The 23,318-nt window shown below is 45.3% G+C and overlaps 1 protein-coding gene across 1 annotated transcript in view; it reads right to left on the reverse strand.

The window, feature by feature from the left end:
- Positions 1-2,878: 2,878 nt before the first annotated feature.
- FAR2 (fatty acyl-CoA reductase 2) overlaps positions 2,879-23,318 on the reverse strand; it is a 41,767-nt gene continuing 21,327 nt past the window's right edge. The window contains exons 5-11 of the mRNA XM_056862966.1: positions 22,449-22,493; positions 21,077-21,195; positions 19,157-19,224; positions 9,644-9,815; positions 7,573-7,702; positions 5,642-5,769; positions 2,879-3,057 (exon numbers count right to left, since the gene is read on the reverse strand). Of these exons, the coding sequence (XP_056718944.1) occupies positions 2,895-3,057; positions 5,642-5,769; positions 7,573-7,702; positions 9,644-9,815; positions 19,157-19,224; positions 21,077-21,195; positions 22,449-22,493 (825 nt within the window). The 3' untranslated portion in view covers positions 2,879-2,894. The remainder of the gene's footprint in view (positions 3,058-5,641; positions 5,770-7,572; positions 7,703-9,643; positions 9,816-19,156; positions 19,225-21,076; positions 21,196-22,448; positions 22,494-23,318) is intronic.

Raw genomic sequence — 23,318 nt, forward strand, 5'->3', positions numbered from 1 at the left:
TCAATCATTTTGTTGATGTAAAGACACATAGATTTTCCTATCATGAGAACATTTTATGAAAGACGCCTGAATATACCTGGAATGAAATGCTATTTTGCATTCAGGTAGTATTCTGCCTCTGACTATAGCATATAAATCATAGTAACGGAAGCACAGTATTGAAGGGAATCAGGGGACAGGATCCCGCTTAAAGATCAAGACATTTTTAAAGATCAAGACATCCCACTTAAAGATCAAGACATATGTTTAAATGCATATGGGGGACCTACAGTGCGTATATACATTGATCAGCCATCACCCTTCTCGGGAAAGGAGGAAAGGCCCTTCAGTATCACCTGCCTGGTCAGAGGACACCTATTTTACGATGCTGAATTCCTTTGTGTTCTGTATGTAATGATGCTAAACCACCTGACTCACTGTTCCAAGGCTTGCAATAATAAGATTTCTGAATTTTCTGCCTCTGTTTGGGTGGCAAAGTGCCTTGGCCTTGCTGGGTCCCATCGTTATCCCTAATTCTGGCTGGGAGGATCAATTAGGACCACGAGAACAGAGAGACGTACATTCCTTCAGGCAGGATGTATGTGCGTTCACTGTAACATGGGAACAGGACCTGTTCTCTCTAGGAAGAACATTTATGTTTGAAATGTGTTGGCGAATTTAGAAGCCCACTTGTTTTCACACCCACTGATGTCGCTGTCTGACAAATGGTGGTTTTGCCCTTTTTGAGAGACAATCACGGCAACCAATAAACGGCTTTTGAGAAATGAACCCCTCCACCCACCCCATGTCAGCCCAAATTATAATGATGGCCATTTGCCAGTTCACATGCATTACACTGCCAAGCTCTTGCACCCACTGAAGATCAATTGCATTTATTGTCATCGGCAAATTTATGAATGGGATTAAAAACCAAGCGCAGGGATACCTCGGTCACAATTTAAGCTCTTAGGCCGGAATGATAATATCTGCTCAAAGCTGGGCTGCAGCCAAAAATTGCTGATTCATTTCTCCTCTAACATGCCAAGTCACACAGAGTATCTTTACACATTTCCTCGCACCTCCTCTCGAGGACAACCAACGAACCTCAGTAGGGAAACACACAATGCCATGTGTCCCACCATGAGTCAATGGCCCTAAAGGAGCAAGAGGATATTTAAGTGAAGCACAGGGCTTTTCTGGTGGTGGCACTCACTGGTACTGAGTACCAGCACCTTTGGTGGGGGGGGGGGCACGGCTCTTTCAAGTCCTGAGAGGGGAAATGGTGGGAAATGATGCAACCTTACATATTAATATCAGCACATTTTTTTAAAACAAAAGAAGTAGGGCTGTTGTTTTTAGTCGCAACAGCAAAGTGTGCAGTGCGCAGGTCTACGCTGGCTCTCCAGGCATTCTTGTAGAGGCCTTTGAGGCTCCTCTAGATCAGATTTCAGCAAATTCTCCTCCGTATAGGCCAATGGCAATAGAGTTCGGAAGCAGCAGGAGGATGAGAATGCATTGGTCATCCTCGGTGGTGCCACAGGTCTTATTCAATAGATGACTGTAACGGTTGTCCAAACCGGAACGGCCCTTCAAGGTACGGAAAGAATCTCATTTCCTCAGCAGCAATAAAATATCATTATCAATTCAAGGGAAATGCAATCTCTCTGCGTCCAAAGAACCTTAGATGCATATTAAATAGACAGTCAGAGCAGGGCAGGGGCCTAAAACAGATCGTTTGTATATGTTTGTACACCGACATAATAAACATAGCAAGTTTACACCACTGAACTGTCATGACTTCCTGCCAAAGAATCCATTTATTCATGGAAGGTTTTGCATTGGATTTGCCACTCTATAGATGCACATTTTCCCCATCTGAATTCTCAAACCTCTGCATGGCGGCTTATTGTTGAGTTTTGAGAATATGGATGGTGAAAAAGTGCATCTAAAGAGTGGCAAATCCAATGCAAAACCTTCCATGATTAAATGGCCTGCGGCTATGGAAGGTTTTGCATTGGATTTGCCACTCTTTAGATGCACTTTTTCCCCATCCATATTCTCAAAACTCAACAATAAGCCGCCATGCAGAGTTTTGAGAATCTTCGGAGAACTCTGGGAATGGTAGTTTTGTAAGGGGTGGTTGGAATCTTAGTTCCTATGATTTCCTTTGTGGTGGGGGGAAGGAAATGACTTTAAAACTGATTTTGGTATAGACTGTGCTCTCTGCGTCTGTTCACTTTAAAATTTACTTCAGTCCATGCACAGGGACATGAAAGTATCCAGCCTGGGGCATAATTTTACAGGAAAAGAAAAAGGCAAAAAACAGAACCAACCCAATCGCCGGTGGATTTTGTTTCCTCTGTTTCAACTTGAGTCTGAATGATGCAGAACCTTGAACCGTGTTTGCAAAAGCAAAACACGTCACCCTCATTTGTCTCCATTCAATTATGAGGAGGTTTTTTTGGAGGGGGAATACCTGTGGTTAGTTTTGTCGGTTATTTCTTGCTTTATTGTGCTCCTTGCTCCTTCCCATGTTTCAGTTAGGACATAAGTAACAAGACTGGGGTCGAGCGGGGAGGAGGGGAGATATTAGGTGGCTCCGAAGGTAAAAGACAGCAGCTTTGGTAATCTGTAGCTCCTCGCTGGGGAGAAAAATAGACCTGTGTTCAAAACTTTGGTTATGGCTTTGAAAATTAGCCTGGTGGACCTAAAGGGAAGACGATGGCGCATTGAAGCATTAGTAAAAAACCAAATAAAACATAAACAATGACCCAACAACGACCGTATCATGATGCAGGTCAGGTACTGCTGAAGTCAAAAGAGACTTTCAAGCCCAAACACCCACAGTTGTTGTTTGGAAGAGACGGAGACCCTTCCGGGAACCCCTTCCATTGTCAGGAACCGGGCAGGCGTCTTCAATGCCTGAGGGTGCTGGAAGCCCGGAAGTAGCTCAGGAACTTGTAGCAAAGGTTCACCACGAAAGACCAGATGTTCTGAGCCATTTGCGACCTTGCAATGAAGATGCGCCAAATGAGCACTAGCAGAGTGGTGTTGAACGCATACTGAATGTTCCTGAGCCTGATGGGAACAGAAGAGAGAGAGGAGAAGATGAACATTTTACCTCCAAAGCAGCACAGTTCCTACAGGCAGCACATCAGCTGCATTCTTCTGTGGCGGAAAGCGGGAGGCTGGTCTCATTTCATGCCAGGGTAAGTTAGGCTCACGATTCCTAATGGTTCCATCTCAGATCACGCCACCGTTATGCAGAAAATCATGTGGGCGTGGCGATGGGGGTGGTACGAGAAGAGCCATGCTAAGCGGGTGATGTGAATTTGGATATGAACGAATTAAAAAACGAACAAACCAACCAAAATGTCCTGCGGACCCCAGCAGAGGAGCTTTCCTCCAGTGGACGGAATATTCCTCTGGGGCCACAGGCGTTCCAGTATGGATGCAACCCCTGCTCATTAATATTATAGTCAGGACTCATCCAAACTGAAACGTTAGCAACAGCTGATAATAATCACAAAAGTCCACTAATCCTCAGTATTTGGTGCCTCATCACAGGGGAAGAGTGAATTACCAGATAATGCAAGTGACAGGGGCGTTGTCCAACAAGCAGATTTACACTGATCTGCACATCGTTTCTTCAAATAACTGGCACTATCTCAGCAGCCCAGATTTTGGATTTTATAGTAGCAATAACTCACTTTAGCTGCCTATGTGGAATACATTCTCACTGAGAGTAAAAGGTAAAGGTCCCCTGTGCAAGCACCGGGTCATTCCCGACCCATGGGGTGACGTCACATCCTGACGTTTACTAGGCAGACTGAGAGACTATGGGTCTATTCATCCGTTTGAGCAGCAGGTTGCTAATGGTTTTTTTTGGTGTCAGTTCAGACACAACTGGTTTGGTTCCTGGCAGCTAACGGATTTCTTTTACCTGTTCAGACAAAGCAGTTTGTGTCCCATTTGCAAAGCGAGGCTGAGGCGTTTTTTATGAAAACTGCTTTCAGCTATTTTCACTTCTTCCTTTCGCCTCTGAATCACTCTAAACTGCCTGGAGCGCTTTGGGAAGGACGGCGGTTGTTTTCCCGCCTTTTTTGCAGGTGAGTTGTTTTCTGACTTTTTTTTTTTTAACGTTCTGAGATTTGCATTATATCGCTATAGAGTTGTAGCTATAGTCGGGGGGGAAAGACGAAAAAGAACGCACCTGCAAAAAAGGCGGGAAAACAATTGCAGTGCTGTTTAAACTGGCCAAAGCATTTTAGAGACGGCTCATAGACGGATTCAAATGAGCTGTATAAACACCCATCTTTGTATCGCTTTATTCCAAGATGGGCCAACAACGGATGACATCCAGTTTAGAACGGTAATCTGAATAAGGCCAATGTGTTTATGGCTTTTTTTTGCCAATGCCTGCCTTCTTGGGTTGCAAGATGCACATCACTGTAACACTTGGCCTGTCTTTCTTGGGATGCTCAATGCCTCCTTTTGCTCTATCTGCCTTCTTGAGGTGCCAGATCTATTTATTTACTTCAATGATACCCTGCCTTTCTCCCCAAAGAGCTTACATTGTTCTATTCTTGTCTGTTTTATCCTCGCTACAACTCTGTGAGGAAGATTAGGCTGTGAGTGGATGACTGGCCCAAGGTCCCCCAGCAAGCTGATGTGGCACAGTGGGGATTCTACGTGGCTCTATGGCACCTTCTTCTTGATCAGCACGCAGCAGAAATTGCAAAGAAACCTCCAGCTCCTCTGCAATTTTCATCTGTTGAGGTCTCAGGGACCAAAGGTTATCCCTGGATGGTGATCTAACTACAGTTTAACTGCCACCAGCAGTCTTTAAAAGGTTTTAGGAAACCATGAGGGCCCTCAGAGGTTTGTCAGAGAGTCCTCAATTAGAAGATCAGTAGCGACGGACAACCTATTCTCCCCCCTACCCATTGCAGGGGTGTGGGTGATATGCTAGGCATTCTTTGGTAGACAAGAAAATCTGGGTAGGGTTCCATTGATGTAGGAAAGACACTGCTCTAGGCCCGTCTCCATAACTCACATCAAGATGGAACTACGCTCATTTTTATTTTAGACAACATGGAGGAAAGGAGTATTCATGGCTACTAGTCATAATGCATACCTATTCTCTCCAGGATCAGAGGAGCATACCTATTATATTAGGTGCTGCTGCAGTAGTCTTGTTTGTGGGCTTCCTAGAGGCACCTGTTCCTAGAGGCACACCACTGTGTGAACAGAGTGCTGGACTTGATGGACCTTGGTCTGATCCAGCATGGCCTTCCTTATGTTCTTAAAACTCCACTCAACAGCTAAATTCAAGTTCAGTAGCACCTTAGTAGAGACCAAGATTTTTAGGGCATGAGCTTTTGATAGTCAAAGCTCCCTTCATCCCTTGGTATCTGATGAAGGGAGCTTTAATGAAAGCGCGTACCCCCCAAAACTTGTTAGTCTCTAAGGTGCTGCTGGACTTGAATCTAGCTGTTCTACTGCAGACCAACATGGCTACCCTCTGAAACTACCTGCTCAACAAATACATCTTAAGTTGTCCGTACAGAACAAGAATGCTCTCTAGTCACTTCCCAAATAGTAGTGAAAAGTCTCCAACCATGGACTTCTCAAGCAATATAAAACATCCTGCATGCCTTACTTTCTTAAGTGTTGCTTTGCGGCAGGAATTCCAGCCATGTCTTCATTCAGCAGATACTTCTTTGTTCCTAGGCAGTAATTTTCAATGTATTCAGACCAATGCAGCTGACGGACGTCAAAACAGTATAACTGGTATCGAAGGGGGGGGAGAAAAAGGAAGATTGTCAGGGATGGTACCAGATACTGTGTGATGACCAGTGGCCAGCTCCATCTTGGTTGTGGCCCTGAGACAGTGGAACTCACTTTCCCATGGGATATAGCTGGCATCCCATTTGGACATTCTTGGGAGTGGCCCTGAAACAGAGGGACTCCCACCTGAGATCCACCTCTCTCCCATGATTCTGAATTTATTCCAATTGTTGCTTGTAAGTTGAAATGGTGATGTAAACACATCTTCTCGCTCACCTTTCAACTAACATAAAAATGCACTTCCTGGACATTCAAAATCATATACTCACATGTGCACAGAAATAGCACATGCAAAATCCTTTGAAAACACACTTGTTGCCTGCTAGGGTGGATTTGTCATGGGGCAGACTGGAAATTTAAATCATAAAGACAAATGTGAAATCAATAAAACATTCTTCAGCATCTGCGTTCAGCACAAGCTGTAAGTTTTTCTTCCTGTATGGTGGCAGGGCCCTGTCCTGGGTAGCCCAAGCTAGCCTGATCTCATCAGATCTCGGAAGCTACATAGGGTCAGCCCTGGTTTGTAATTGGATGGGAGACCACCAAGGAAGTCCAGGGTTGCGACACAGAAGCAGGCAATGGCAAGCCACCTCTGAAAATCTCTTGCACTGAAAACCCTATGGATTTGCCACAGTCAGCTGCAACTTGATGGCAAATAAAATAAAATAAAAACCTAGCATGAGATGGCACTGCCAAGGAAGTCTGAATGCTGGGAGAAGAACTGACTCATCTACACTGTATTCCTTCACCCAACAAATTTAGCTAGTTGGCCCAACCATAAATGCCAGAAATATTAATCATTGAAAGAAAAAAAATCCAGCCATGGGTGCGGATGCCTGCCTAACAGTTAGCTCCAGGGAATCTGACATGGAGTCTGGCACTGATAAACTAGGGAAAGAATGGAACTTCCCACTTCTGGTCCGGATTGTTTTGACAGACAAACTGAATCCAAAATGGCAATGGATTTCTCAGGCCTCCAAACAAGTGTGTAAGCCTTGCAACGAAATTGTATTTATGTTGAAAAGGTATTGCCTTGTTTCACTTGCAAAGTTATGAAATGCTAGCCTGGAGACACAGGGAGTGAAGGAAGGGGAGGACTCCAAGAGGGAGACTCAGCTAGAAGGGAAGCTGAGGGTTTTCCTCCTGATGTTGTGGGGGAATTTAAGAAGAATTTCCAGAGAAGAAACAGCCGGGGACACAGAACGGCAGATGGCAGTTTGTGAGGCAGAACCCAGCCACTAAAGAGACGTCCTTCTCTTTTCCCCACTGACTTTGGGACTGGTTAATATAATGGCTATTCACATTGTTTTGTTTCACACTCCCAGTCTGACTTTATTGTTTCCCTCCCCTCTCAATAAATGTTATTTGTTTAAGTGTTCAAGTGTTTCAGGTTTTGAATGGGGACATCTAAAATCCTGTGGTCACTAACCTGGCCCTTTTACAACAAAAAAAGGGTTCCATGTGCAAAGAAAATAAGGATGGAATAAGAAGCCCTGAGCCCTGCATAGTCTCACATGTAATTTACGCATTTATCTTGGAACCCATTAGATATTGGCAAGGGCTTCCTCTGGAAATTGATCCATCCTACCCCGAACCCGGGCCAAGTTCTGTTTATGACAAAATTTGACAGCATTCCAAACAGAAATAAGAATTGTTTTCTTAAGGTCTGGGATTGGCTACATAGGCTGCAGACAGGAGTAATTATTCTGACGAGAGCCAGCAAGAGATTTAGGAGATGCTTACTTTCTTGTCTTTGGGGTTCAGCTGATTCATCAACATGTTCACATTGTCTGAACTCCATTCCCAAGTACGGCTGGTAAAATATTCTAACAGGGTCATAGTCCTGTGCAGGCGATTGAAGATCTTCATCATTCTAGAAAATGAAATGGAGATTACAACGGATGTAAAAGTATGATAACTTTTTTGTTCTTGGAAGGGACTGGCCACTGTAGGTCAAAAGGTAGTCCAGAGATACTGACGCTTGCATGTGCATGGATTTGAAAAACCATTTTTGGAGCAATGCCCCCCCATTGAAAGAATCTGCTTATACAACTTGTTCTATGGATTCAGAGAGGCCTTCTGTTTGTCTCTCTTGGAAACCAGCCCCTTCATGCCTTAGAGCAAACCAATGAGCTCTTCCCAGAGATGTTTGTTGTGGGAAAAGTAAAACATTCCACTTGGCATTGCAAATTGTTGGAATCAATTCCAACATAGCATAGCTCTCTGAATTTTGCCCAATGGCTTCAACTCAACCAACAGCCACAAATACAGTTCCTTTAAAATCAATGGGACTTCAGCACGGGTATCTAGGAACTGGACTGAACCAAGCTGAAATAGATAAGTCCCCCCTAGTTTTTTTCAACCACAATCTTGCAGCCAATCAATAAATCACACATGACTTCATAATCTTGACAACAAATCAAACTAAGTATCCAGAGATGACAAATCAAATGGAGCAATGGCTAATCTGGATCTGTTTATACGCTTAATAGTTTGGTACGTACAAACTTTCCCAATAAGTGACTGGCTAGTGCCTAAGTTGAATTTCCTGGAGAGGCAGCATAGAAATGTTGCAAATACATAAATTAAATCTACACACAGACACACCCCTGTTATGACACCATACAACATTTACCCTAACAGGTTAGATTCATTCTATCTTTTCTGGAGGTCCCAGGACTGGAACTCGGCACTTACAAACTTCAATGTGCTGAACTTAGTAACAGCAACAGGGGAGGAAAGGCAACATATTACTCCCATTCTGCAGTCACTCCATTGCCTGCCCACCAGTTAACGGGTTCAACGCAAGGTGACGGAAGTCACATACAAAGCCCTTCATGGCCATGATCCTTCATAATTGTGGGACTGCCTCTCTCCCTATGCTCCACCTCAACAGCTTCTCTCACCTGAGAAGAGCATTTGGCAGGTGCCACCCTGCTAATGGCAAGATCAACAACCGCCTGTGCATGTGTATTCTCTGTTGTGGCCCCGACCTTACGGTTTGGCCCAAATGAGGAAGTCAAGAAAGCTCCCTCTCGCCTGGCTTTCCGCAAACTATGCAAAACTGAATGATTCAGGATGGCATTTTTACAACAGTAACAGGGCTATACTATAACGGAGTTGTTCGGAAAGATGGTTTAATGAAGGGACAGGTGCTGTGGACTGTACTACTGTGTATAGTAAGTCCTATCTGTTCCTGTATTATCCTACTTTGTAATTTCTGAATTTGTTTAACATGTCATATTAATACTTATGGTTTGTTTTAGATTTCTGCTTGGTTTCAGATTTCTACAATAGTAGTAGAAGAAGAAGAGTTGGTTTTTATATGCTGACTTTCTCTACCACTTAAAGAAGAATCAAACCGGCTTACAATCACCTTCCCTTCCTCTCCCCACAACAGACACCCTGTGAGGTAGGTGAGGCTGAGAGAGTGTGACTAGCCCAAGGTCACCCAGCTGGCTTCATGTGTAGGAGTGGGGAAACAAATCCAGTTCACCAGATTAGCCTCCGCCGCTCATGTGGAGGAGTGGGGAATCAAACCCGGTTCTCCAGATCAGAGTCCACCACTCCAAACCACCGCTCTTAACCACCACACCATGCTGGCTCTCCAATTACATTGTTTATTGGATGTCCCATCCGAGTCACTGCATTGATTTACACTGTGCAATCCACCTTGAATCTCAGTAAGAAATGCAGACAATAAATAATGTAAAATAAAGCCCCTGGACAAGTTACATTTATTTCATCTACCCTAAGAAACGGTTCTCCTGTAGTAGCTGCCAGAGTAACAAGGCGTCGCGGAAGTGTTCCTCACCTTGGCTTCCTTCCGGTTAACCTCAGATACAAATCATACAGCAAGGCAGGGACTCTGTGACTGACCGTTGTCCAATACTGGTGGATCAGGTAGTTTGAGGTCATGTTAGCACTGGGTATTCTGAAGGCTTTATCCAAGGGGTTCCTTTTGTATGTGGCTATGACATAATTTTCTGCAAGATAAAAACGAAAACAGATGTTTTCATCAAAAGAGTGGTCGTGCTGAGGGTGTGCTGGCAATGGCAGGCTGATGCACGTGAATTAAATTAAGACCAGCGGACAATGCAAAGCAGGGGGACACCGTTGGAATTAAACCCTTGGCCTTCTATCAAAAATCCAGCTGGGAGAAATGGAGTCCTCTTTCACCATTATAGTTTTTATCCCAGGTTTACATTTATTAAACAAGCTGCATTTTTATTACAAATAGAGAGCCAACCCTCCAATCGGTTCAGCTTTTGTGCTAATTACTCAGAGATGACCATGCTAAATGCAATTCTTGTTTCTAACCTTGTGCCCATGGAGACAAAGACATGGCAGGGTTTGGAGGGGCAGATAGATTTGCATCACTGTACTCAGGTAGTTCCTTAGGGGAGAAAATGGCATAACTGAAATTACGGCCTTTTATGCATGGGCTGTTTCTGTTGCCATCACCCCCTGACTATTTCAGGGCTTTATCATTGTGCATGTTTTCTCCGATCTTTAAAAGTTGCCTCGCTCTCCCCTCGTATTTCCCCCACATTTTCTGGATGCTGTTTTAGCCCAAGTTTAAAGTCTGCCTCGATCCCAAATCGAAAGCTGATCCTGTGCATACTTGTCAATTCGGGTTTTCTCCCCACGTCCATTGTCGCTTCTCCCTCCTACTTGTCTTTCCCCATCATCCCTCCCCTCTCCTCGAAGCCATCTTTATTTATTTATTTTTTTGCGAATGCAGGGCTAGCAAGAAAATGCTGGAATAAGATGAGGCTGCTTATTTGGTCTGTTTCACAGCAAGTGTTGGTCAGTTTCAGATTCGGCCAGATCGAACAGTTTTCGGCTGCTTATTTGGTCAGTTTCACAGAGAGGGTGTCAGTTTCTGACCTCGGCAGGATCAAACAGAGTTGGGATGATTTGCCGCCCTACTCTTATATGCATCCTCTTTAGGATAGGCATGAAAGCCATATTTTTTATCTATGCTATAACGCTGGAATAATAACAAACAACCTATGCAGCGGCTTATTTCTCCAGTCTCCATTTAACGTCCTCTTTCTTGCCCCCCCCAGATGGGGAGGGGCTACTCGGCTAAGTTAAAATGAAAGAATCTCACCACAGGGCTGGGGACGTATTAAAAAAAAAACACTACAGCCAATTACAAAGCAGTATTTGCCGGGGGGGTCACTTGTAAGTGCCTTTTCCCAGGCATTGGTGACCCCCCCTTGCTCTGCATTTTCACTGGCGCATTCAGAAATTTACTCCGAGTAATCCCAAATACTCGGGGAATTCATTTCTTTTTTTGGGGGGGGGGGGGAAGCCCCTGTGCAGAGTGATTTGAGAATTTGACTGCAAATACTGTGCATCGAGAGAGCAGCATATCCAGTGGAAACAACTTGTGCATAAAAGGCCTATGACAGGCAGGTTCAACTGCTGACAATTGTACTTGGCCCAGAGTACAATCGCCTTCCCTTCCTCTTCCCACAACAGACACTTTGTGAGGAAGGTGGGGCTGAGAGAGTTTGGAGAGAATTGTGACTGGCCCAAGGTCAACCAGCAGACTCAACGTGGAGGAGTGGAGAAACCAACCCGGTTCACCAGCTTAGAGTCTGCCACTCATGTGGAGGAGTGAGGAATCAAACTCAGTTCTCCAGACAAGAGTCCACTGCTCTTTAACCACTATACCACTGAACGCCACAGCAGTGGGCCACAGTGCCCTTATACCGGAGGGGGTCTGGAGGTGGCTATGGAGACACTGAGACCCCAACCATAACTTTGTGTTGATCTACAGCAGCTGCACAGCTACTAAAACTCAGCACCGACAAGCGATGTCCTCATGTGCAACCAGCACCAGGTGTGCTTGTCCAGCAGTTCCATCGCCACCTCCAGCAAGAGCCTTGTGGCCCCTCTCCATTTAGAAGAAGAAGAGTTGGTTTTTATATGCTGACTTTCTCTACCACTTAAGGAAGAACCAAACCGGCTTACAATCCCCTTCCCTTCCCCTCCCCACAACAGACACCCTGTGAGGTAGGTGGGGCTGAGAGAGTGTGAATGGCCCAAGGTCACCCAGCTGGCTTCACGTGTAGGAGTGGGGAAACCAACACTGTTCACCAGATTAGAGTCCGCCGCTCATGTGGAGGAGTGGAGACTCAAACCCGGTTCTCCAGATCAGAGTCCACCGCTCCAAACCACGGCTCTTAACCACTACACCATGCTGTCTCTCTTAGATGCGCTAAGGGGTATGAGATGGGTTACTCCCTGCAACCCAGTACACCAGCCACTGCTCCATCTCACACATGTGCGGCAGGAAGCCATGACTAAAGTGGTCCATGTGGCAGGATTCTCCAGCCCACAGTATGGCTCTACAACTTTTTCTGTGGATTAAAGCCAGAGAAAGCCACTCAGGCGTGGAGAATGATTCTCAAACGGCTGTCCTACTTAATAATTTGTTGAAACGCTACAGCCATTTTTGTCTTCTCCTTCTCTGAGGGCTTAAGGGGAAAGACAGCTAATTGTGAAATTCACTTTTGACTTTCAGCCTGGGAAAATTCAGAAATAGCTTTTGCCCAAGGCAGTTAGTTAATCAGACCAAAACTAGAGAGATGGAAATGTATTAATTCTTCACTTGGGAAAAGCTTCCGCGGAGAGGATCCCATTCCGAGCGAACGTTTCGGAATACAGCGGAATGGCCTTAGCAAGATTAACCCAGTTGGACTTTATTGACAGGACCCGAAGAGCAAAGGAGCTTAGTCGATTGCTTTAAAAGGCCTGACACGGCAACTCTCGGTCTGCGGCAAAATAACAACAGCAAGAAGAGATATCTGCAGAGGGAGCGGAGTAACCATTTAAGTCATTAAAATAATCTGGCCTAGGAGTGCTGGCTCAGCAGAAAGGGAGAAAACTTTTTCAAACAAACAAACAAACAAAAAACCCCCCAAAAATGAACACGTTAGCATAATCGAGCCCTATGGAACTTTTCTGATATGCTCAGTGATTTCACAGAGAAATAATGGTGGCAGGTACTATAGATTTTGTAATCCCACTTCTCTGACTTTGACCGTGCCCATTTATCACCAAGAGCCCATTGGCGCAGAGCGGTAAGCTGCAGTACTGCAGTCAAAAGCTCTGCTCACGACCTGAGTTCGATCCCAACGGAAGTCGGTTTCAGGTAGCCGGTTCAAGGTTGACTCAGCCTTCCATCCTTCTGAGTTCAGTCAAATGAGTACCCAGCTTGCTGGGGGTAAAGGGAAGATGACTGGGGAAGGCACTGGCAAACCACCCCGTAAACAAAGTCTGCCTAGTAAACGTCGGGATGTGACGGCACCCCATGGGTCAGGAATGGCCTGGTGCTTGCACAGGGGACCTCTACCTTTATTTATCACCATCCCACCCCGGGCCCCTCCCTTTCACAAGAAACAATTGAAGGCCATTTATACAGAGAATTTATCCCCTGCTGCGCCATGACAAACAACAAGAGAATATTTCAACAGCAACAAAGGCATCACTTTGAAAGTGTACTGCTTATGCTTGTACTTCTGCAGGACCAGGATAGCTTATATTGCTACTCTCTATATGGCAATTCGCAAGATATGAGCAAGGCTCATATCAATTTGCAAGATATGAGCAAGGCTGTCAAAGATAGGACATTTTGGAGGACTTTCATTCATAGGGTCGCCATGAGTCAAGCGACTTGACGGCACTTAACACACACACACACACACACACACACGGCAATACACATTTAATTTTGCCATTCGCTGTACTGAGGCACCTGGGAGTACATACCCACAATTTAGGCATCTCTGCCAAAGCAAAAATACGGGGACACTGGGGAACCCCGTTAAAATCCTGGCACTGTTCCAGAAAAACCCTAAATTGTTCAAATGAATGACCCCCCACTAGAAAATAACATAAGGTACAAATCCCCATTTGACTGCTCATCAAAAGTTCCACATTGGGTTTGAGCCAATAAACAATCTTTGTGTGTGTGTGTGTGTGGGAGGGGGTACCCACATTTATTTATTTACTTCATTTATACACTTCCTTTCTCCCCAGTAGGAACCCAAAGCCGCTTGCACTGTTCTCCTCGCCTCCATTTTATCCTCACAACAACCCTGTGAGGTAGGTTAGGCCGAGAGGGTATGACTGGCCCAGAGTCACTGAGCGAACTTCCATGGCAGAGTGGGAAAGGCAGGGAGCCGGGGTCTTCCAGATCTGAGTGTGGCACTTTAATAACCACTACAGCATACTGGCTACCAAGTGATGGAAAAAAAGAAATGATGTAATATGCACCTGTGTGAACCCCTTGGCAACAGTGCCAAGATCTCCAGCACCTTCCCCTCAGTCACCTGACACAGCAAAGCTGAAGACACAATTTATACCTGCAAAATATGCGCGGCCATTTTCATTGTCACTCCCAGATCCACCTGAATACCTGTAATGACCACTATTTATTTGCCAGCTTCCTTAACCCGAGACAACATGACACAACAGAAGACTCTGACAACTTATGTCTCCCAATAATGTGTACCATGGTCATTAAGGGCCTTGGGGATCAAAGTCTTAGGGGAGTAATATTCTTACACTGCTGTGGGTTTAGCCCCATGACCTTTGGTAAAACCTGAGTGCCATTCAGTCCTGTTCAATGGTTTATGAACCTCACTGCCAAAGCGCCTTGCTTCTGTTCTGGCCCCCTGCTGCTACCCTGTGGGTGAACTTCTGCTCTCAGTTGCACACTGCTGATCTTGACTGCCTACTCGGCACTCTGTCTCTATGCAGAATTCCTGCTGACCTCAATAAGGTTTTTTTTGATGCATAATGGGCAACAAGGGAGAAAGATCTGCCATGTACAGCAGCGGAAATTTTGCCCTCGGCCGCTTTCACCGAAGCGGAATTGCGCGAGCCTGTAAGTTTGACTCACATATTGGGAGGTGAGTGGATAAGACCCGGACAGCAAAAACAAAAAAGAAGGAAAGGGTATGATAGCCCAAACAGGAAGATGCCTGCTTGCAGTCCAATGAAGGGAGAAGGGAAAAATAAGCCCTTTTGTGGGTCCAAAGTATGCAGCCCACGCCCACCTCCATCATTTGTTTCTGGGAAGAATAAAAATGGGTCCATTTATGTTTTGTGTGTAGGAAAAGTGGGACAGAGTGGAAAGGTGTCAGGGCATATGCCCACTTTCTCATACATTCACAAGAAAAGGGAGATCATAGCAAAGGACAGACGAGTCACTGAGCCTGCAAATGGGAAATGGTGGTCACAAAAGGCTGTCTTCAAAAACAGTAAATGGAAATCACAGGTGGCCACTAGGGGTGTGCATATCAATATCCCGAAATAACCCCCCCCCCAATACCTTTTTGATATTTTTAAGGTGTGTTTTTTTTACCGAAAAATACCTTTTTGGTATTTTTCGGGTTTTTTTTTTAAACCAGTATGAAAAAGGTGGCGATAAAGGGAGCCAAAAAAGCAGATCCCGAACAATGCCAATTTTCCCCCCAGCATTATTCAGGCCGCTTTAGCCCTGCTGCCATTCCCCCCTCCCCTTTTTCCTCCCCCTTACTTACCTGCCTCTGAAAGAAATCCATAGAGAAGTGGGGCAGCTTGGATTTCTTTCAGATCTGCACTGCCAGCCTTCTCCAGGGTCCGGAGAAACTCCAGCTTTCCAGATTTTTCTAGATTTTGATAAACCCAAAAAATACCGAAAAAAATGGTGCACATCCCTAATAGCCACCGGTTCAGATAGTTTGCTCATAATGTGTATGAGAACAATGGCCAAAATCCAAGCCAGTCAAACGTTTCGCCAAGGGGGAATCTCCAGAGAAGCTGATTAAGGGTATGAAAACAAATGATAATATTGCATCAAGAACCCATGTAGGAAAACAGGTAAAAAAGGTAAAGGTCCCCTGTGCAAGCACCGGGTCATTCCTGACCCATGGGGTGACGTGACATCCCGACGTTTCCAAGGCAGACTTTGTTTGCGGGGTAGTTTGCCAGTGCCTTCCCCAGTCATCTTCCCTTTATCCCCAGCAAGCTGGGTACTCATTTCACCGACCTCGGCAGGATGGAAGGCTGAGTCAACCTTGAGCCGGCTACCTGAAACCGACTTCCGTTGGGATCGAACTTAGGTTGTGAGCAGATATTTGACTGCAGTACTGCAGCTTAACACTCTGCGCCACGGGGCTCCTCGTAGGAAAACAACTGATACACAAAAAGAAGAAAATTTTTTAAAAATTAGAGCATATTCGAATGAGTTCAAAACTTAGCAGATCTTTGGGTGCCGAAATCATGGGGTGCACCGAAGGTGATGAAATAGAACCATTTGGCACCATAGTGGAGCGGTAGCTATTACTTCACCAATTTTTTCCTGCTGATTTTGCATATTAACTGAGAATTCAAGCATTCTTCAACTGTCAGTGAGCTCGGTTTGCTTAAAGTTACTTTAATCTTTGACAGGTAGTTGGAACTGTTACAGAAAAGTTAGATTAATTGCTTTTTAATAGAGGTTAAGAGTTAAGATTGGCCTCCTTATCTTGCTATATCAGATGTTACTCATATGCATTTGCTGCGTGGCTCATTTGCACTCATATTGAGTTAAGAAACAACCACTTATCTATATAGCAATCACATGATTATGACAGAAGAGATTTTGAGGAAGATAACAATTGATATTTTTCTATAAATATGCGCTACAGGTTGAATATCCCACATCCAGACATCCCATATCTGGCTTCATGTGGCTTCATGTGGAGGAGTGGGGAAACCAGTTCAGTTCACCAGATTAGCCTCCGCCGCTCATGTGGAGGAGCGGGGAATCAAGCCCGGTTCTCCAGATCAGAGTCCACCACTCGAAACCACCGCTCTTAACCACTACACCAAGCTGGCCCTCTGGGTGAAGAAATATAGCACCCTGAAATGGTAGATGGACTGCAACACTTAAGTTAAGAAAACTTGATCATTGTAAATTTTTCAGAGTTCCGAGAGAAACTCAGATCACTTTTAAAATTCTTCTTCTTCTTCAGCAACTGGAAGAGAAACTGAGTGGGAAGATGTTTGTCCAGGCATTCAGCTTCCAAACCCAAGAGAAGGGACAGGGTTGCCTGATCCTTCTCTATAGTTCTACAGAGGGGTAGAGATAATTTTCCAAAGGGTGGTAGAGATACTTTTGCCCAAACTCAGAACCTAAAGAGCCAGCGTGGTGTAGTGGTTAACAGCGGTGGTTTGAAGTGGTGGACTCTAATCTGGAGAACCAGGTTTGATTCCCCACTCCTCCGCATGAGCAGCGGATGCTAATTTGGTGAACCAGGCTGGTTTCCCCACTCCTCCTCATGAAGCCAGCTGGGTGACCTTGGGCTAGTCACAGCTCTCTTAGAGCTCTCTCAGCCCCACCTACCTCACAGAGTGTCTGTTGTGAGGAGGGGAAGGGAAGGTGATTGTAAGCCGGTTTGATTCTTCCTTAAGTGGTAGAGAAAGTTGGCATATAAAAACCAACTCCTCCTCCTCCTCTTCTTCTTCTTCATTGTTGGACTTTGAAGGTTGAATGCTCACAGCTCACTGAGTAGGCAGAAGGTTGGAGACTGGAGAGAACCGATTGTTTCTTCAGATAAATGAAAGTTGTTCAAACACAGGAGTTCTGCTCATGATGGTCACTCACTTTTATGATGGTCACTCACTTTTGCTTCTGGTAAACACGGCTTCCAGCCTTATGTTTCCAAAAACTGCAGACCTTTTCACCCAAGGTGGCGGTAGGACAAAAGAATGTGTGCCTCGGGAAGCAAAGTGTCTCTCCAGCCCCTTTCAGCTCTCTTAAATGATTGTCTGCCCACAACTGAAGGCAGCGTTGTGTTTACTGCTTCGCCTTTTCTATGTATAAAATCACTTCATTTCCCAGTAACAAAACCAGAAGGGCTTGAATTGCACTGTTTGACATCAAAGCTATTTCCAGTATGCCCGTTCTGCTTTTCTGCTGCACACTCAGTTAGAAAGGAATCTTAGAAATATGCCACCCAGTTAAATGTTATGAAGAGAGCTACATCCACAGGCCAAAGAATGTGGCTCCAAGAGTAGGCAGAAAACAGCAAAAAAAATCCCTCTACCTCATGGCAAATTCCAACACTTCAGCATTTTTACTAGTCAAAGCTTCAATCAGTAAGAAACATTTCTATTTCTGTTAATCTACATTTCAGGAAACATTTGGGGAGTACCAAATGTTCGTTCAGATGTATATATATTTTATCTTTCTAATCTTTAGGTACACCCCTTGCATTTCTACAATTTCCCTTGACATCCCTTGACATCTTTCAGACTTGAGATACATCTGAGCTGTTTCACACTCCATCGCAGCAAATACAGGTTTGCCAACCTTGCTCAAGTGTTCCTCAAGAGGAAACCACAGCCTATCCTGGTTGCTGGCTATGAGAGTCATGTGACACACACACACACACACGTATTGCAAACAGATTTGCCTCATTTGCGGTGTACATTTTTAGATGTGTAAGAACTCTGTAGAGGCTAGAAATCCCATATCTTTGGGAACTACAAATTCTTCAATTTCTTTGTAAGATACCAAAGGCCTTTGGAATAGGGTTGGACATACATCATGTATGTAAATAATAAATTTCATTTAAAGTTAGGCTTTTCCCTGGCATGGTTAGGATTGGCCTAATCCACTGGAACACTGTTCCACCCAAAGGGCTGGCCATGTGAAGAGAGATACATCAAAGGGACTTGCAGGGCTTTTCTAAGCAGAGTACTCCAGTCACATGAAAACATGAAGCTGCCTTATACCGAATCAGACCCTTGGTCCATCAAAGACAGTATTGTCTACTCAGACCGCCAGCGGCTCTCCAGGGTCTCAGGATGAGGTCTTTCACATCACCTACTTGCCTAGTCCCTTTAAGTGGAGATGCCAGGGATTGAACCTGGGACCTTCTGCATGCCAAGCAGATGCTCTGCCGCTGAGCCACGGCCCCTCTCCGTCTCAGTCTAAGCCCGCTCTGCCCAGGACTGCACAGTCAGGCTTCCATGTGCAGCCATGCTGGAAGGACAGGTTGCAAAGCAGGCCTTTAAACACACCCCAAATGCTCTCTGATCTTCCCTTGCTGATTCTGCCCCCTTCATGCACTGGGGCAACTGTAGTTCCAGCATGGAACACCAAGAGCGTGCACAGTGGTGACCATCTACCTGCATTTTGTGCATGTCGCGTTATTCCTGTGTGAAGAAGGAAGATGCCATGTGCTTGCAGTGTGGCTGCTTGGCCCACAGAGCAGCGGAGTTTGCTATGCGTGGTGGCAGCTCTTGCAACACGCCCCCCCAGGCCACAAACACTTACCCATCTCTCCCCAGCAGAAAGGGTTGATGCCACCCGTAGTGCAATTGTATATCAACATGGATTTTGGTCTGGAAAAACAAGTAAACAAACACATGAACACTTGAACACATGAAGCTGCCTTATACTGAATCAGACCCTTGGTCCATCAAAGTCAGTACTGTCTACTCAGACTGGCAGCGTCTCTCCAGGGTCTCAGGCAGAGGTCTTTCACATCACCTACCTGCCTAGTCTCTTTAACTGGAGATGTCGGGGACTGAACCTGGGACCTTCTGCATGCCAAGCAGATGCTCTACCACAGAGTCACGGCCCTTCCCCTAAAAAGGCAGTCCCCTGTGCATTACTGACCCATGGGTGATGTCACATCCCGATGTTTACTAGGCTGAATATATTTACAGGATGGTTTGCCATTGCCTTCCCTAGTCATCTACACTTTATCCCCAGCAAGCTGGGTTCTCATTTGACCGACCTTGGAAGGATGGAAGGCCGAGTCAACCTTGAGCCGGCTACCCGAAACCGACTTCCGTCGGGATTGAACTCAGGTCATGAGCAGAGCTTTTGACTGCAGTACTGCAGTTTACCACTCTGCGCCACGGGGCTCTCAAACAGGGAAGGAAACCAAGAGTGTTTTCAGTGCAGAAAGAAAACCTAAACTCAGTGCTGTTTTGTTAACAATGGCTCTCCCAAACTTTCGACACCCGTTTCTTGTCTGAATAAAAATTAGAGGCACCATTCACTTTTACATCCCTAAAGGTCAAATGACAAGAGAGGCTGAGGTATCTATGAATGCCCCCCCCCCCCCGCAATTCATGACTGCTACATGCGGGGAGGGCCCTCTGTACCTGACACCCTCTTCCTGCCCTCAAACACACACCCCTCTGTCCAGAGCTGTTATCTGCCCAGTTAGGAGCAACATATAGCTAACTTGCTCAGTGGGGAAAAAGGACAGTTTCAGGACCCTGGGAAAATCAGATGCAGATGTGGGGCTGGGCTGGCGTCTTTTCTTTTCCCTCTTCCACGCTGTGACTCTGCTCTGAATCTGCAGCTTCGACGTGCCAACAAAAAATGTTTGGGAAACTCTTTTTTAATAGTTTATTAATCTTAATAGTTTACTAATGACTGTTATGCTGTTTCATGGTTTTTCATGTTTTACTGCCTCAGCTGTCTTAAGCAGGTTCTCTGAAGAGCAGCACAGACATTTTCTAATCAAACAAGCCAACAAATTAATTTTCCTTCTGAGCAGCCTGTTATGTCTTTGCATCAACCGCTGCTCCGGTTTCTCCTCCTTTGAAGCAGCAGCTACACTCAGAACAGAAACTCATGCAGAAACCCAGGGGTTGGGATTCACTGACAGTGTATATTAAACTCTGAAAACAGATCTTCTTCGGGTAAAAAAAGAGAAGCCATCCCTGGGAAATCTTGCTTCAGAGCGGCATGAGAACCTTCCCTTCTAATTGTGGCTTCAGGCTTCAAGATGAATGTTGGTACCAGGGCCGGTGCTACCATTAGGCTAACTAGGCGGTTGCCTAGGGCACAGACCTCAGAGGGGTGCCGAACAGGCCAGAGGGGCACAGTTTTAAACCGATTAGTTTCTTGAAAAAAATGCAACTGACAATTTATATATTTTTTAAAATTTTGAGATAAGTACCACAAAAGTGCTATGGAATGTAATTAATTATAATGTCTTATAAAAAGTTTTGCAGGAATGCATCAGGCTTTTATTTTTTTCTACAAGACATCTGTCTTTTTAAAATGTTTTTTTTAATCTGGGTTTTTAAAAAATTGGTTAGCTATTGGGGGGGGGGGGCACAAGTAGTTAGCCTTGCCTAGGGCCCAAAAAAAATGGCCCTGGCCCTGGTTGGTACCTAGGAAAAATATCACAGCTCAACAATAGATAACATGAAGGCAAGAACACAATCTTACCTGTGAACTGCGGTGTACCACCCGGCAGCTAGGATGAGATTAATAGCCACATCGACTGGAATGATGTCTGCAACCGCGTCGAGGTTGCATTTTACGGTCCGTATAATGCCCTTTCCAGCCTACGGGGTGGAGAAAACATTAGTTAGCGCTTTCTGGGGCAGAATGCCACTGGTCCAATGAACACGCAACTGAATAACGACATAAACCGTACAAAAATCGAGAACGGTTTTTACCAACTGGTCAAGACTAGATGGCTATTTTGTTGCTTGTTGAAAACTACAGTAGATGGGCCAGGCTAGCCCAATCTCATCAGATCTCAGAAGCTAAGCAGGGTCAGCCCTGATAAGTATCTGGATGGGAGACCTCCAGGGAATACTAGGGTTGTGACACGGAGGCTGACAATGGCAAACCACATCTGTAAGTCTCTTGCCTTGAACACCCTATGGGGTCACCATATGTCAGTTGTGACTTGATGGCACTTTACACACACACACACACACACAATGTGTATGTTGGTGTTTAACAACTGTCTTGAGTTGCAGGTGAACCTAGAGGCACCTGGTTGGCCACTGTGTGAACAGACTGCTGGACTTGATAGACCTTGGTGTGATCCAGCATGGCTTTTCTTATGTTCTTATTGGTCCCCAGTTGGTACTTTGGCCTTCTGCCTCCACAAAAGCAATGAAGGAAAGATCAATTTAGCTTATCAACCTAGGAAGATATTTGAATTATCAGAGCATAAACTGAGATGAACTTTTTTTTTGCCATCAACCAATGCATGAAACTACAGGAATTTGAAAAGGTTGCCTTTCTTCCACATTTGCAGATAAGTGTTTCCTTCAGATGTATTGTCCATCAGATCCTGGTGTACTAAGGAAAACACAGTTCTCCACCAGTGCAGGTTCCTATGGAAGTTCTCTGGAGGTCTGCCAGCTTCTTCTGTGAAGACTACTGAGTCCATGAACACCTGAGCCTGCCTTATACGGAAACATACCATTGGTCCATCAAGGTCAGTTTAGTCTACAGACTAGCAGCAGCTCCCCAAGGTTTTAGGCAGAGGTCTTTTTCATCATCTACTACCTGGGCATTTTAACTGGCGATGCTAGGGGTTGAACCTGGGACCTTCTGCATGACAAGCAGAGGTTTTGTCACTGAGCCATGACTCTCCCTGGGGAGAGGAGTCTAGCAGTACAGCATGCCAGGAAGTGGCAATGAAGGCAAGTTACTTCAGCACTGGGCAAACACATGGCTGCTGAGTGGACAGTGGCGCATGATGCAACTATGCACTACATATCCACATGCTTGCACCCTGCTGAGGTAGCAACTACGGATGTGATGTAGACCTGGCAATCCTCCTTGTCGCTATACATACCGCAATGAGAAAACCACTTGTTCCATTGAAGTTGTCAATCCAACCCTGGGTGGGAGGCAGGGGGAGAGAAAAAGGAAAACAAAGGTTGGTTTTTGTTGGAGATGGCTTATGGCTTAATTCAGCCCACAAATGGTGAAAGTCACACTCAGATCTGTAAACAGAACAGGCTGGAATGTGGCGTGTGGGACAGGATTTGGCTGCCTGGAAATCTCAAGAGTCCCCTTTCAGGCCTTTTCTGAATGACTGGGGGAGGGCACAACATGCATTCATCTGAAGATCAGATGATCCCTGCCTGTGCAGGTATGTTCTCAAGATCCCTGCCTGTGCAGGGATGTTCTCAAGGCTCTCTCTATGCAATTGGCAATCCTGGGGGGGGGGGGAAATCCAACAGAATTTCTGACCATACAGAGAGAACCATCCACAGGTATAGTAGTTCATGAGTAGGATTGGTTTCCAACCTTCACTTGAACAACTGGAAGTCAGAAGAGAGGGCAGGAGATGCACCCTCATGCAAAGGTTGGCCATTGTTGGAAACAGGATGCTGGGCAGGAAAGACCATTCCTTGACCTTGCATTAGACAGATCTCCACCTGGTCCAACACAGTAGTCCTAAATCTTTCTTTATGCTCCATGAGGAATGTTTTTTTTGGCTCAGATCCCAGATTACCTCTGAAGGATGTTCAGGAAAGATAAAGGGGACAAGACCTGACCTGTATCCCTAAGATATTTTTATGGCCAGGAATTCTCTATCAAACCCCAAAGTACAAAAGCATGTGGCAAAGGGGCAATACTCATAGATTGAATTATGTACCAACACTATAACTATCTATATATACCGACTGGCAAATGGAATGACGAATTTGTCAGATTA

The sequence above is a fragment of the Euleptes europaea genome, chromosome 17 (genome assembly GCF_029931775.1).
Source record: "Euleptes europaea isolate rEulEur1 chromosome 17, rEulEur1.hap1, whole genome shotgun sequence".
NCBI lineage: Eukaryota > Metazoa > Chordata > Lepidosauria > Squamata > Sphaerodactylidae > Euleptes > Euleptes europaea.